Source organism: Cygnus atratus, chromosome Z (genome assembly GCF_013377495.2).
Source record: "Cygnus atratus isolate AKBS03 ecotype Queensland, Australia chromosome Z, CAtr_DNAZoo_HiC_assembly, whole genome shotgun sequence".
NCBI lineage: Eukaryota > Metazoa > Chordata > Aves > Anseriformes > Anatidae > Cygnus > Cygnus atratus.
This window is the reverse complement of record NC_066396.1, coordinates 62,289,220-62,306,153: the sequence shown is the minus strand read 5'-3', so window position 1 is coordinate 62,306,153 and position 16,934 is coordinate 62,289,220. Positions and strand designations below refer to the sequence as shown.

Sequence of the window (16,934 nt, the reverse complement as noted above, 5' to 3'; positions counted from 1 at the left end):
GGACCTATGCACATTAAAAGACAAAATGTGGGGAGAAAAAAGGAGAGGAAAATGTAGACTTGATCTGAAAATAATAAAAGAAGTTTCCTTCTCCCCCCAGAAATCAAGTGAATGCACCTGCAAAACACGTAAGAAAACCTACTACGTGGAACTGCAGACTACAGGAGGAAAACCGTCTTTTGTAAATACTCCATTGCCTGAAATAGCACATCCTACCTACATTTTATACACTTGGCTGTTTACTAGGTTGTATCCCCAATATACTATAGTTTCAATGTACACAAGATTCAAGATACCAACACAAGATCAATTGCCTCAAAGAAATACTGTTAGTACCTGCTTTCTAATCGGATCTGATAACCAACTGTCTGGCCAATCTTTTCTCTTCTTTCTGCCGCCACTCGTTCAGCCACAGAAATAGCTGCCAAACGTCTTGGCTGAGTGCAAAATATACGACAGGGAATTCCATTTTTGTGACAGTCATCAAGAAGGAACTGTGGAATCTAAAAGAAGTGTTTTCAAGTTACTCGTTAGCTTGATGAAGTTACAGGGTTTTTTTAACTGCACTGAACGAACTTAACTGCATCTCAGTACTAGAGATGTTGCAAGAGCATTCACAACAGAATTACTATATGAAATGTACTTGAAACGTCAGAAAGACAGGAAAAAATTATTAGCTTAGAAATGTAATCTGCTTCACAAAAAAAAAAAAGCTGAACCTTCTGTCACACTTCAGAGAAATCTATAAAAAATAGATGTAAACAACCTTTCTTTTTATCATAACAATATTCTACTCTTGATACTAAAACCAGAACTAGCTGTAGAAGAAAAAGAACTAAACAAAATAATAGCTCCATTCTTACCAATTATTTAAGTTATTTTAATGAAAACTAGTAACTATCAGAAAATTACGTAGACCCATTTACGCTTTTAATAAGTACCTGCTGACTTAGTATTTCAAAAGCACAGAAGTGAATTTAAACAAAGACTTTACTATATAGGAAAACAAAAGCCTGAAAAGTCAAATAAAGAAATCCCTTACTACTTACATGTTATAAAAATTGTGTTAGTTTTGTAAAAACACTTTTTTTTTAAGAGAAAAATATACATACTTGAGTAGTTTTTCCTGATCCAGTCTCTCCCAAAATTAGAACAACTGTATTTTCCTTGATTATTTTGACAATTTCCTCCTGTTTTTCAAAAACTGGCAGTGACTGCCTGAAAGAATCAAACTCCGATTCCCCTCTTTTCACGGGAACCTGAGGAATACCACTGTTAAGCCGTCCACTTGTCTTGTTGACTTCTTTGTTTTCTGTGGAGAGAATTTAACAGTTTAGATATGCATATGAATAAACATATACCAAAGAAGGTCATTAAAATATTGTTCATTTCTGTATGATGGTGAAGCATTCCTGACCTGGTATGCATCCCTACAGATAAAGCAACGAACCCATCATGTATTTATAAGACATGTATATAGTTCTGTATTCTGTTATGGTGCTTGAAATAAATGTTGTTCAAAGGAGTTACTACTTCCACAAATGTTTTAAACAAAAGCAGACTTTTCCAGTAGTTTACTTGAAATCAAAAAATGTCGTGAAGAACAAAAAGAAATAGAAACTAAACTTGAGAAAAACAGCCTGGTGTATCTGCTTATCCCTTTTATCATGTTTACGCATTCACACCTCCACAGTTTGCCTAGAAATATTCACTGTATAGTTAAATAAAGAGAAATAAGCTATTGCAAACTGAAAAATATTACTTCATAGAATGGCCTGGGTTGAAAAAGACCTTAAAGATCATCTAGCTTCAACCCCCCCTGCTCTGGGCAGGGTTGCCAACCACTACAGCAGCCTGCCCAGAGCCACATCCAGCCTGGCCTTGAAAAATTACTTCTGAGAAGAAGTAACTCGGCAGTGATTCATATCCAATCTTTCATTCTGCCTGGTCTTCTATTACCTCCTATCAGTAAGTTCTATATAACTTGATATTCTAGTCTGCAAGATTGATCTTAAGTAACAGAAGTCAACTACACTGTATCTAGAACCCTAGACCCAAATATAACATTACCATGTATTAGAAGGAAATGCATAAGTATTCAGAGAAGCTGCATACATTCAGAAGTAATTACTTCGAATTCAGCATTGTAAATGCTGTTCTAAAATCCCTTTTTTTTTTCCAGAAGAATGAAAAGCTTGCTGTAAATTCAATGGCATGTACTAAACGTGTTGGACAGATTACATTACAAGAAGCATCGTCTTACCAAGACAGACATAGGCTAACAGATTACAGTCAAAAACTGTAGAACTAAAACATCATTTAAAGAAAACTTGAAAAGAAACCACTTGGAGCATGAACCATCATAAATCTGAAATACCCACTGAAATAGGCTATTTTCCAATTCTACCCATATTGGTAGAAGTGCACCACACCTTTGCACACCTTTGTGCACAGAAATACAATTGTTAAAGCAATAACCTTATTCAAAGGATTTTTTTTTTTTAATAAAAAAAAAGCATTATATCAGAAGCATGTCTTCCAGTGGACTCTTTGATGTTCTGGTAATCAAAAAGTCTGGACAGTAAGCTCTTTGGAAACACGTTTACTGCTAGAAGACAAGACAAAATTAAACTTGTGTTATCAAGAATAGGAATTTCTATGAGCAGAACAAACAACCTCATTTTCTCACAAGCTATTCTTACACAGTGGACTTCGTAGCATTTCTCTCTTCAGTTCCACTTCACAGAACTTGTAAGAATTTGGTCTGAAGTGGCTAAAAGATTCAAAATTAACTCTGCACAAGCGAAACATCAGAATGTGCATGGCACGATTGCCTCAGTAATACTTCCTCATTAAACCAGTCTGAAGCCATGCAGTATTAAGAATTGAATTAAGAATTGAAGATCAAGACAATTAACAACTTCATCCAGGGAGAGGTCTCTCCATTGGGATGCAAGAGGAGACTGAAATCAATGTGGTTTTGTGTGGCTAGGTTGCGGTGTTGTGTTCATGTGGGTTTTTTTCTCCCCTAAGCAATACTGATGCACAAGTCCACGTCAGATACATTGTACTTACCAGCTTCCACAGTAAATGCATTTCCTCGCTCAGTCTTTGGCAGAAGTTCTGTTCGTTCTTTATTTGTGACAGGAAATCTCTGAATCAATCTCTGAATGGCATGTTTTGTCGTTGGACTCAAACAACAAGTCATTACTGCATGAGATACTTCTGATCCATCTTTCTTCCTTACAGTCAGGTATCGATTTGGTCCTTTTCTGGGAGAGGAAAAAAAAATATGAATAAGTAACTTATCTACCTCTACACTATGGTATTTCACTGTAATTCTTTCAAGATAGCTGTAAGATTAGTTTCAAATAAAAGGTTATAACTAGAAATTTCCAAATAGCGTCCTTTGCCACATAACACACATCAAAGTAAGAGAAGCATCCTCAGCATCCAACACCAAAGCCTCCCACTATTACCATAAGGCAATAGTGCAGAGACACTGCAGGCTTTGGATGCCTATGCCCAAGCACATTACAATTCGGGCTCCATAATGTAATCCTGTTCTGCTACATTTTTTTTTTGAAGTTGATCGCTACATTTGCTTCCCAAAAGATAGTGAATTCCGCCAATCATTGTATCAATCGATACTGAGAGGTATTACACGAAAATGCTTTCTAGATAGAAAAGAGACTTAGAAGTTAAAAATTAACAAATAGAAGTAACAGAAAAGCAAGCAGAAAAACAGCAGCTGGGAGCGAGGGGTGAGAACCAGCCTTTAAGCCCCCAAGGCCTGTGCAGAGGAGGGCAGGAGGTGCTCCAGGCACGCAGCAGCAGTTCCCCTGTGGCATACTGTGGAGAGGCCCCTGGTGGAGCAGGCTGTCCCCCTGCAGCCCATGTGTCCCACATGGAGCAGATCTCCACGCTGCAGCCCCCCTGTGTGGAGGAGTCCCCGGTGGAGCAGGTGGATGTGGCCTGGAGGAGGCTGCAGCCCATGGAGAGCCCCCCGAGGAGCAGGTTTCCAGCAAGAACTGCACATGGGTGCACATTATGCACCCATGCTGGAGAAGTCTGTTCCCGAAGGACTGCACCCCCTGGTATGAAAGAACTGCAGCCCATGAGAAGCCCGTGTCGTAGCAGTTCATCAAGGATTTGTACAGCATGGGAGGGACCCCACACTAGGAAAGGAGAAGAGCGTGAGGAGGAAGGAGCAGCAGAGATGAAAAGTCATGGACTGACCACAGCCCCCACTCCTCATCCTCCTGCACTCAGAGATAGGAGGCAGAAGGAGGAGCATGGCAGGGAAAGGATTTTTAGTTTTAGTTCTCACTGCCTTACTCTGTTATTAATTGACAATAAAATCATCTTCCCCAAGTTGAGTTGATTTTACCTGTGACAATAATCAGTGAGTGATCTCCCTGTCCTTACCTCAACCCACAAATCTTTTCATTGTATTTTCTACACCTTCCCAGTGAGGTGGGGAAGTGAGAGAGAGGTATAGTGGGAACCTGGCTGCTATTCTAAGGTCAACCCACCACAACTGTCCACAAGAAAACATAGTTGCTATGAAGAGTTATAACACAGTTTCTTTAAGTATTCAATATGTATTTCCTTAATGTAAAGAAAAAAGATAAGGACACACAACATTGACCTGTGGTTCCCAAGAAACAGTTTCCCTTATTTATCCACTCTGTGCCACAGGCACAGTAATGAATACTAATATTAAAATTACAGTCTATCTAGAAATAGATAGATTTAAAGACAGATAACTTCAAAAGTTATTGCAAGTGTCATTATTGAGCTAATCTGGGGACACCAAGCCTAAGAACACTTGAATTTATTTTAAAAGGAGATTTATGCTTCCGTAATGTGCAATGTATTATTATAGTCAAAAAAAAAAAAAAAAGTTGTGCCTTTCTAAGGGAATATCCTTTTTTTTTTTTCCCCATCTGATTAAATTTCAACTATTTTCCAAGTTTCAAGTCACCCTGAAGGCTCCAGAAAAACCTGCAAACAGCATAACATACTTGGGAGTCACTCAGAAACACTTAGGAAGCTCCACAAGGAATTCAAGCAGGGTTTACCAGTTACTGTTCAGAATAGGTACCATATAACCCAAGTGTCTTACTTCTGACTGTTTCGGCACTTGTGCTAAAGCTTTCTAACACTTCACATTCCCAAAATATGATGCAAAGATACACAAGATCAGGCAAATTTATAGGCTCAGGTATCTGCAGCAAAAATCAGCTGCGCTACCCCAAGACCAGAACCAATGTAGAGCAGTGTAACTTCACCTGAAAACCATTCAAGCAATTGAGTAAGCTCTCCTGAAATCAAGCTACTCACTCAAAACAAGCTGAACTGAATAGCACCCACTGAAATGTGGCAGGTAAGCACAATTCAGAGAATTAGCATGCTACACTCCTTTAGCAAGAATCACAAAGTACCATGAGAAATGAGTAATAGCAAATACTGCTGCAGTTTTACAACAGTCTACACATACACCCACACACAAGTTATATGTGGTATTCTACCTCTCTGGGTTTGTCCTTTAACTTTCCCTTTTCTGCTGCTTTTTCACCTTAACCCACCTAGGAATCAGATTCTCAGCTTTTATGCAAGCTTATCAGGTCAATAAACACGGATCTCCTCTTCAAAAGATGAGAGGAGAATAAGAGGGGGAAAAAATTGTGAATACCTGTGTACGAATTCTGTTCTCTTGCGCTTCTTAGAAGCGCTCTTCTGGCGATACTGTTGTATGCTGCATTTTACCTGTCGAGCTATCAGATTCCGTGCAAACCTCTTGGGCACACAGTAGGGCAGGTAACACAGCATTCATTCTGGTGAGAAGTCTTTTTAGGGACGCGTAAAATCGACGTAGCAGTAAAAGGATAACCTACCGAGCATGCCACGGGTTTCGTTAACTTAGACCTAAAGTGTAGTGCGAAGGTATTTATTTCGTTTCGGACTCTCTGCCCCTAGTTTACGCCGCGTAACAAGGCAGGGTCCGCGGGATCCCGGGGGTCGCTCAATGGCGATCCGCAAACCAACGCGCCCGCGGGCGGCAGACCAAGCTTACCCTTTACTCTTCGATATCAAACCAAGGGACTGACACAGCCGGTGCACGAAGGCCCGCTCGGTGGTAGTGAGGGATGAAGGAAACTCCATTTCTAAGACAAAAAAAAAAAAGAAGTGAGAAGACGGCGGGCAGGCGTCGTTCCGGCCGTCGCCCCCCCCGGTCCCCTCTCCGCACCCTTCTCGTCCCCGTAGCGGAACCGCTCGAGGGCCATGCTCACGGCGATCTCCACCTCCTCGTCGACGCGGACATCCTTCAGCGCCCGGCCGCGGCCGCGACCGCGGCCCGCCGAGCCCCCCTGCGCGCCGCCGGGCTGACGGGTGAAGCTGCTAGCGCCGCCGCCGGGCCGCGACATGGCTGCGAGCACCGCGGCGCGACGGGCAGGGGCAGCTGATCGGGGACGGCAGCAGGCGCGGGGCGGGCGGGGGCAGCGTCGTGACGGCAGCGCGCGGGGCGGGGCGGGGCGGCCGCCAGCTCCTCCCACCGAGACGCGGCCGTTGGCGAGCGTTAACGGCCGCTGGCCGTGCGCGTGCCCGTGAGGCCGTCGCTGAGGGGGGGGGTGACAGGAGGGCTCGCCCTCGGCGTCTGTGAATCTCGTCTGGAATGGGGGCGATGGGTGGTGAAACCCGCCGTGCTGGACGGGCAGAGAGGGCAAAAGTGCTGTTTGCTGGTGTCTTACGTACCGTTACTGAGGTGGTGGGTGCACAGAGTTGATCATCTATCTATCTGTCTTCTAAATATTGTAGCAAAGCAGGTATCAAACAAGCTCACAAAGTTAACTACAACTAACTGCGCTCTATGCACCACAGTCCTTCCCTCTAACACTTTGAGGGCCCATCTGGATGCACAGCGGGAGGCATAGAAGGAGGGTTGAGAGCCATTGGGGCTGCTGCAGCTGCGGGAAGGTCCCCCTGGAACGTAATGACTTCTCTGTCTCTCTCACAGTGAATTGCTCCGCTGCTGGAAATCAAATTCAGGCTGCCGGCTTTCCCACAGGCTACAAGAGATAGACAGCAGGCTGTGGCTGAGGACACACTGCAGCAGATGAGTTGCAAAGTTTCGAGGAAAGCTCTGTTCTTAGAATAGAATCACCGAATCATTAAAGTTGGAAAAGACCTCCAAGATCATCTGGTCCAACCATCACCCTACCACCAATGTCACCCACTAAACCATGTCCTTAAGCAAATGCATAGCACAACTGCTCTGTAACATACAGTCCTTTATACACCCGTTTAAATGTGTGTGTGGAAGAAGAAGGATCAGAAGGTGTACTCTAACACCAGGAGAGGTATGTGGCCTGCCAAGGTGCAGTGGCAGAGGATACATAGTTTATCCCATAACTACATTTAACTTACTACACAGGTGATATACTGTTGATGTTGTGGTGAACACTTAGTTAATAAAAGTACAAATAGTCATGATAAATACAAAATCATATTGTAAAATGAAGAAAAATGTTTTGTTTTGTTTTTCATTAGGCTGCTGAAGTGTATGTCCTTGTAATAGTGTACATTGGCAGTGACCAAAAAAAGAAGCACTGATATCCATCCAGCCATAAATTATGTAATTTAGCTGAGTGACATTAAATATAAATGGGTAAGACCATCACAGTCCTCAGTCTCTTCACCAAAAAGTACTACTTGGTCTAGATTTTGTAAAATGTAAATAATTTTTCAAGATGGAACTCCAAGGGAAGTCGTTTTGTCCTTTCACTGTATGGGAAATTTGTCAGTTCTTTATATATTCTTTAGATCGGTACGTAATCCCTTGGGTGAAACAATCGTCCATTTGACCCTACACAGAGGCTAAGAAAAAAAAAGGCTTTTAGACATGGCACCATTCCCTTCTGAGGGCTGCTACTTTGTAATCATCATTTAGTCAGGAGAATACTTGGACCCAGAGCAAACTATTCCTCAAGTGTGAACTTAAGTGGACAACTAGGTCAACAGATAGCAAATAAACACTGTAGAGTGTAGGTGTCTGAAAGATATCTCTTAAAGAGGGCTCTACCAAAACTGTATACAAAGCTCACTTCAGCATAATTCTGCTCTGAGAAGTGGCATGGAACAGAAGTTTTGCTTTAAGATTGCTATTTAAATGTTCTTAGTTTTTTAATCCCACTTCCTTGCTATACTTCTTCAGCCAAAGTACCTGTTGGTACTTCCTTATAACTGTCTCTGTGACATTCAGTACTGTAATACTTGAGCACACCACATTTATTATTAAAAATGAAGCTATGTACCTTAGGAAGATAAAGATCCCATGTCTCAGTATCAGCAGTAACGTTTGCGTGCTGGGTCCCGCTGGAATGGAGCTCGCAGTCCCACAGCAGCCCACGCAGCGCTGTGCCCTGCACCTGCGGCCCCAGACACCAGTTGTGTTTTGTCTGTGGCAGGGTGGCACTGGCACAGCACCAGGGCTGGTCCCCCAGCCGCCTAGAGCCAGCAGGATGGGGTGGGCAGCCAGAAGGGGGGATGCACCAGGGCACCTGACCCAAACCAGCCAAAGGGACATTTGGGGAAGGGGTTCTTGTTAGGGAAGCATCTGTCCTCCAAAGCAACTGCGACACATATTGAGGCCCTCCTTCCTGAGACATGGCTGAACACTGCTTGTTGGGAAGTAGAGAATAACTTTCTCCTTTTGCTTCTGTGCAGCCTTTGCTTGTTTTTCTCTATAATTAAGCTGTCCTCATCTCAACTTGTGAACCCCTTTTCTTCATCCTGTTTTCTCCCCCTGTTCGTTTGAGTAGGGGGAGTGAGAGAGCAGTGTGGTTGAGTTTAGCTAGCCATCAGCTTGATACTACCACTACATGATTGACCATAGCAGACTTGAAAGAGTCGCATTAGACCTCCATAATTATGAACACAGATCTGTTACCAGTTCCCATGTCTTAACAGCATCATCTTGCTTTCCTACAGAAAAAGCATGTGATTCTGCAGAATTATTCTTCAGACCCTATTCTGATCTCAAATTTGCAATCTTTTGTACACAACAGCTCACAAACATAATGATTTGTTATTATGTTAGGTTTCACATGGAAAGTTAAGAGTATGATGGGGCCCAAGTGCATCCAGCATAACAAATATCTTAATACGTAGCTTGCTTCTTCCATTGCTGTCCAATTGACTCTCCAACGCTATTTTTTTTGTGAAAAACGAGGAAGATTCTATTTTAGTCAAAGAAAAAGACATGTTTCAAAACACAGGGAGTATACACATTGGGAAAGAAAGAATCATTGTTATATACTCCTGCTGGAAAATAAAACTGCATTTTAAGGAGCGCAGCCTGAATTCACAGCTAACATAACTCGCTAGAATTACACTAGAGGTTAATTTGTCTCCAGGTGTTTAAGACAGGAACTCAAAAAATATTAGTGAAATAAAGGAAAGCTTGGCTCACTAAACTAGCAGTGTTTGAATTTAACACATTGTAAAGATGAGTGGCGTGCAGGCAAACTGAGCATGATTTAAACTATCTGCTTGTTACAGCTTTTCACTATCAATATGCCAAAAAAAAATCAGGCATCCAATATATCGTTCTTCTCAGACTACAGATACAAATTGGAGGAGTCAGGATTTAGGTAAAAACTACTGAACACAGAGTAATTCAACACTACCGTGAAGCAGGAGAAACATTTTCGTGATAAGTAGCTGTTACCCATATGCTGCATGCTGCAGCAAGTCCTAGTCCTGCTAACTAGCTGTTTAAAATATGCACCGAGTGTATGAAAACAAAGAGTGAAAACAAAATTGTGCCTTAAGCCCAAATGCTCTGCAGAATGGACTCCAGTTTTTTAAAACATGCTTCCAAACCCACAAAGGGTGATTCTAGACCACCTCGAGGCTGCCCTGCAGCTCTGACTGGCCCAGGTGCAAGCCACAACCCTGGGCAGGCTGAGCAGCACACACTCGCTGGAGGACATGGCATGCAAACGCGGCCGTATCAGTGCATCATGGGGCATGCCCAGGAACTGCCCAGGGCCAGAAGGTGGAAGCTGATAATAAAACGCACCATGCCTGCTGTTGCTTAAGAGCCTGCTTTTTCACCGCAATAGAGCTGTAGCATGCTCCCTCTGTTCTCTGGTCTGTGAGGAGCAGCACACTCTTCCCTTCAGAAACGGGCATATGGATCTGTGGGTTAGAATAATTAATATATGGGATTTAACAGTCCTGAGTTTTGGTTGGTTGTCAGTGAGAGTTTGACATGTGTTTTGTTATGATTAATCTCAGTAAATCATCATGAATTTCAAAGTCACAAATTCAAGTCTGCTGTATGTGGTTTCCATTCAAGAGATACTAAGAAAAGAGGAGCAGAATAAACCCATGAAACATGGGGTGAAAAATTAAACAGCATGTAGCAGAACAAACAAGCAGATCATGACTAACAAGCCAAAGGGATTCTTGAGAAAAATTGTGATGAAATATACATTTGGAATGTGGTGTGTGTGTGTGTATGTGTATATTGTGTACCTTATATATCTATTACACGTGTAGTGCCTCTTCAATATTGCCATACAAGCAGAAGGGCCTAATGCCATGTAAATGCTGCCACTGTTTTCACTTGTAGTTTCTTATCTCCATGTAGACAAGGAGAAATTGTAATTGCAAAGTGCAGTTTTGACAGTTTCTCTTTTCCCTTTAGGAGTGCTCTGTCATTTCAACATACTTGCTTCTCAGTGAATAACTACTCACTGTGTGATGTGGTCTAAGACATAGGTCCATTATATTTGTCTTGTCTCATATGTTTGAGAAAGAATCTTTACAGAAAGGTCTGTGTCTGTGAGCAAAGGAAATGCCCATCTGCATTCAGGCAGCTCTTCACCCAGTTTGGTACTCTAGCACAAGCTCAGGCCAATATTAGATGTAGAAGTACAACAGGAAAATACAACGGATCATTCTGAAAAAATTCCATCCAAAACAGTTTTTGACTTTGGTTCAGTCTACATTCTTTTACATGGTAGTTCATGTATATGAACTTATACCTTTTAATAAAAACTACTAGCTGTAGATTTTCTTATTAAAGTTAATAACTTGTAAGACTTCTTAAAACCCCTTTTCAGGGTTGGCCTCAGAAATACCTTCTGGCTAGGGCTTACACCAAGCAAATATTCCTCAAATGAGAATTATTTCTTTCTATCACCAGATGTCCAAATGCCTACATATTTTTTAATGAGAAGCATTAAGAGGCAGCAGAGCTTAATGCTAAAATACACCTGCATATTCAAATACAATTATGCATTCCTATCTTGCCCTCTTCAGAGGCACTTTTACTACGTAGCAGTATTTGCTGGCTTGTTTTTTACTTTGCGGAATATCCTCTCTCTATTGAATTATGAAAAAAATATATCCCTTATGCACTAACTTTGTAAGTGTATTGTGTCAGAGTTGATTACAAAATAGTTACAGTCGTTCTGTGATTTTTTAAAAAGATTTTAGTGGTTAATGTTGTAAGATTTACTTATCTCTTCAAATGTGATGCAAGAATCACTGATGATCTAGCATTAACATACAAGCTCAGGTTACTGAAGGAGCAAAGGATTTATATTTTTCAGTCCCTTTATTAGAAAAATGACATAGTGATACATTTTTGTTTTAGGTATCATAGCGAATTTGTAACCTGATAGGTATTGACTGTGGTTATTAACAGTCCTATTAAAATGAGTTATGTACTTATAAATATTTAAGGCAGTAAGGCTAGTGTGAAATTAGAATGAGAAATGTTTATTTAAGAAATGACATGGTGAAAATGGTACTCTGTTGCTTTACTGCACAAAATGGTATACACTCATAATTCCCTAGAATTTCTACTGCTGATGTGACTTATAGATGCATGATTGCCTCCTCCACATTTAAGTTACTGTCTTGGGTTTACATGGCAAGGTTGTGGTAGCCTGGAGGGGCTGCAGGGGTGGCCTCTGTGAGCAAGTCCCACCAGCTGCTCCATGTCAGATCAGAGCCGGCTCCAGCTGCTCCAAGAGAGACCTGCTGCTGGCCAGAGCTGAGCCAGGGAGTGACGCTGGTTGGGCCTCGGGGAGAGCAGAGTTAAGGAAGGGAAAGAAGTGCTGGGCAACAGCAGCTGGGAGAGAGGGGTGAGACAATGTGAGAGAAGCAGCCCTGCAGCCCCCCAGGTGAGTGCAGCAGGAGGGCAGGAGGTGCTCCAGGCAGGCAGCAGCAGTTCCCCTGCAGCCTGTGGAGAGGCCCCTGGTGGAGCAGGCTGTCCCCCTGCAGCCCATGGGTCCCACATGGAGCAGATCTCCACGCTGCAGCCCCCCCGTGGAGGAGCCCCCGCTGGAGCAGGGGGATGTGGCCTGGAGGAGGCTGCGGCCCATGGAGAGCCCCTGCAGGAGCAGGCCCCGGGCCGGAGCTGCAGCCCGTGGAGAGGAGCCCACGCAGGAGCAGGGGGTCTGGGGGCAGCTGCCGCCCGTGGGGGACCCGTGCTGGAGCAGTTTGCTCCTGGGGGATGGATGGACCCCGTGGTATGGAGTCACGTGGGAGCAGTGCTTGGCAGGAATTGAAGCCCATGGGAAGGACCTATATTGGAGACATTTGGGTAGTACAGCATCCCATGGTGGGGACCCCACACTGGAGCAGGGGAAGAGCGTGAGGAGGAAGGAGCAGCAGAGAGAAAGCTTTAGGGACTGACTGCAACACCCATTCCCCTGCACCTCTTGGGCCAGGAGAAGGTAGAAGTGAGAATGAAACTGAAGGTGAGCCTAGGAAGAAGGCGGTAAGGAGAAGGGATTTCTAGTTTGCTTTTAGCTCTTGCTGCCTTATTCTGCTATTAATTGGCAACAAATTAAATTCATCTTCCCCAAGTTGAGTCTTCTCTGCCCATGACAGTACCTGGTGAGTGATCTCTCTGTCCTTATCACAACCCATAGTTCTCACACCCTATTTTCTTCCCCCGTCCTTTTGGGAGTAGGAGTAAGAGAGCAGCATGCTGGGCACCTAGTAGCCAGTCAAGGTCAACCCACCACACCTACCCTTTTTACAATGTATAGATACATTTCTCATTCATCTGTCTTTTCTAGTGCCCTTATTCACTTTAAGTTTTTTTTATTATTATTTATTAATTTATTTTTAAATGTAAGGGAAAAAGTCTATTAATCAATTTAATAAATGGTCTATCATTTTGTGTGCAGATAAATATTTACATGTGTGCTTCTGTCTGCTCTCAGTCCCTCCTGAAGTAATGTTTGAACCTCCTCACCAGTTTAAACCAGAATTGAAGGAGGGGGTGAAAGTCTCAGATTACAAATTCCATAAAGTTTTATGAAGATAGGCAGCAGAGTAAGAGATAGATATCTTATTCATATTCAGCTGAATAGAAAGGATGCATCATGAGCTCAGTCCCTACCAGATAATGGAAGGACTTTCAAAATGTATCAGGTCCAGGAGAAATTTTACTTGGAGTTCATATCTAGTAGACTCTAGAAAATCTAATTAATCACACACCTCTGCTATGGATTCATGGAACCAACTCTTTTATTCATTGCTGCTCTTTTACAGGTTACACTATTTTTTGCTATGCACTCATTCACTGCCAAAATATATCTTTACAAAGGGTTTTAGGACAAGGGTTGTAGGAAGCTTCAGAGGCAGGGTAATGTCATTTGGTGACATATAAGTTTGTTGGCCATAATGTAAGGAAAAAGGCAATGAGCCTTCTGCAGTTTTTGTCCTTGAAAGACACTCCTGCAGCTACTTAAATTTGAGTCTGTAATAGTATTGAATGATTTAGTTCACCTTCTACAAGCACCAAAAGTGTACCTCCGTGCCCAAACCACACTGTTGATCTGTACCAAGACCTGGGGACCACAGGAGTTCCAGGAACCCCATCCTTACATGCTCCTTGCTCATCTCTTCTTTCTGAATCATTTGGCTTCAATTAGGTTTCATTTAATTTAGGTTCCAAGACAGGAATTTGTTTTGGTATATTTTCTGAATAACAGAACAATATGAAAGTAGAAGGTAAAGTTCCACTTTTCTATTGAGTGGAGAGAACTGCTGAGAGCAGGAGTTAACATTGACCTCAGCTGTTACAACTACACAATATGGGAAGCATAGCAAAAAGTTATTATCTTATCACAGAAAGCAGTAGAGTTGCATTACTATGATGTCACACTTGAACCATCTCAGGCCATAATGAGATTCAAGGCCATAGTGACACAGTTTATGCTTCCAGAGCTAACACTCAGTTCCTGTCAGTCAGATTTTTACGCACTGAGGGTATACATGGCTCCAGGAAAAAAAAAAAAAAAAAAAGAAAAAAAAAAAGGAAACCTTCAGAGTCTTGCCACATAGGGAAACAAAGAAAAGGTATACTGACTATGTAATTTGTTTTTAAAATCCTAAGCAAACCACTCTGAACTGTAAGTTACTTCCGTGAGCTTGCAGCAGGCTCTTCTCTCCAGTGAATATGCTGAGCTGTTTATCACTGTTCCAGTTTACAAAGAAACCATATTTTGGAGAAAGCAAATTTCTAAGTTTTTCTGCGTTTTTTTTTTTTTTAAATATATTTGTTGTTGCTTGGGAAAAGAGTTGTAAGACTTTGTCACCTGGCAGAGTTGCCCATGTCTTCTGTGACAAGATCAAGTTTGTTGAACAGATTTCACTGCATGAAATGTAATATAGGACATGGACTTTTCCTTGGATCTTAATCAGTTTTACTTGCTTATTTTGTGCTTCATGAGTCCATTTCAGTATTGTTTCCATTTCATATAATTTCCATTGTCAAATAAGGCAACTGTTGGTACAAAATATAACTCAAGTAATTTTCATCATTGATGGTTTTTTTGATGGTGTCCCCTTCAAGAACAGTGCTTAGAAACCAACCTGTAAACCTATTCAGGTGTCATTATTTTTGATTATAAATAGTCTGTCTACAGTACTGTTGTGGTTTAACTCTGCTGAGCACCACAGAGCCACTCACTCACTCTCCCCAGGTGGGATGGGGGAGAGAATCAGACAGGCAAAAGTGGGAGAACACAGGGGTTGAGATAAAGGCAGTTCACAAGGTAAAGCAAAAGCTGCACACGGAAGTGAAACAAAGCAAGGAATCCATTCACTGCTTCTCATCGGCAGGCAGGTGTTCAGCCACTCCCAGGAAAGCAAGGCTCAGCATGCAGAACGATTTCTCAAGTAAACAAACACCATCGCTCTGAATGTCCGCCGTCTTTCTCCTTCCTTACCCCAGCTTTTATTGCTGACCATGGAACCGCATGGTATGGGACATCCCTCTGGCCAGTCTGTGCCAGCTGTCCTGGCTGCGTCCCCTCCCAGCTCCTGGTGTACCCCCAGCCTCCTTGCTGGCAGGGCAGCACCAGAAACGGAAATGTCCTTGGCTCTGTGTGAGCACTGTTCTGCAACAACTGACACATCCGTGTGTTATCAGCATTATTTTAATCACAAATCCAAAACACAGCATTGTGTGAGCCTCTGTGGAGAAAAATAACTCTATTCTAACCAAGACTGTGACAATATCCACCCCTTATTCCATATCGCCTTCATCATGCTCAGGTCCCACAGCTTCCCACACATTCTCATTACCAACAAACAACTTTAAACTCTTCAGAAAAGAAATGTTTTACAAGGTGGTTGAGCATTATAAAGGCAAAGATTGAGTAGGAGGCTTCTCAAAAATGGCATTGATATCACATCTAAATGAAACTAATTTCACTTATAAAATATCTCAGTTTATATATAAATATATATATAAAATCTCAATATATATATATTTATATATATATATATATAAATCTCAATTTATATATATATACAAATATCTTCACTTATAAGATATCTCAATTTTACTCATCACATTCTGGAGCAGAAGAAAACAACCATAAAAAATTCTCATAAAAATGTTATTTTCCTTTGAAAATGCCGTTCTGATGAATTTGTTATCCAGCTCTGCTTGATAACACCCCACAGTAAAGGCTGCATGAGAATAGCATTTCTAGCAGAGGGAAGTCCAATGTCTGTGATGTGAGATGGATCTAAATGAAGTAATGTGAGAAGGATAATACACTGACTGTAGACATTGAGCTCTTGATGACAATTTAACTGGCAATTTCTTTGCTAAGCCGCGGCTCTGTTGGTGCCAAAAGCACTTTGCTGTATACGTGGTTGTTTTAAATAATATTTGTTTAAAAATAATATTTATTTAAATTCACATTATATGTCAGCTCCTTTCAATTTCATTAATGTGAAAACTGATAAACAAAGATAGTCTTTATCTGAAGCCTACTGAAATCAAGGATAATCTCTCCTTTGATACCACCAGGCATTTGTTTCAATTCTTGTCTGTGTCAAAAACTTCCTTCTGAATACCTAAGCAGTTGCAGCAATTCGAACAGCTAAATCCTGGATCTACATAACAGCAGCAAGAGAGATATGCATTTTGAAGCTGATAGAAAAAATGGTTTGTATTAACGTTCCCTAATTAAAATAACTTTTACTTAGGAAAAGAACATTTATTTAGCTGTTATGGAGGTCATTGATAAGCACAGATTTTGCTAAGGTGCATAACTGTGGGCATGCCATCCACATCTTATTAGTGGTATACATGTGCAGAGTCATTTGATGTGGAAGTGACTGGTGACTGCATAACGCACTGTACATGTTGCAGAGACACCTAAACACCTGTACATCAGATTAACAGCCTCCAAATATCATTTTACTGAGTCCGTTTGGTGAGGTTATGTCAGAGCCCTGAGGACACGGACAGTCCTGTGAGTCCCTGCCCAGTCCCCCTGGGCCACCCCCCTGCCCAGGCCCATGCCGCCATGTCACCCTGGGGCTCTCAGCCCCTGCCCCAGCAAGGCCATGGCAGGGCCGGGCTCCAGTTCCTCACAGCC

At 42.1% G+C, this 16,934-nt stretch overlaps 1 protein-coding gene across 1 annotated transcript in view; it reads right to left on the bottom strand.

Moving 5' to 3' along the window:
• The window catches only part of YTHDC2 (YTH N6-methyladenosine RNA binding protein C2), a 30,918-nt gene extending 24,429 nt beyond the window's left edge, over positions 1 to 6,489 (bottom strand). The window contains exons 1-5 of the mRNA XM_035562605.2: positions 6,254 to 6,489; positions 6,080 to 6,170; positions 3,076 to 3,272; positions 1,113 to 1,312; positions 337 to 503 (exon numbers count right to left, since the gene is read on the bottom strand). Coding sequence (XP_035418498.1) covers positions 337 to 503; positions 1,113 to 1,312; positions 3,076 to 3,272; positions 6,080 to 6,170; positions 6,254 to 6,431 — 833 coding nt within the window. The 5' untranslated portion in view covers positions 6,432 to 6,489. The remainder of the gene's footprint in view (positions 1 to 336; positions 504 to 1,112; positions 1,313 to 3,075; positions 3,273 to 6,079; positions 6,171 to 6,253) is intronic.
• Positions 6,490 to 16,934: the final 10,445 nt, after the last annotated feature.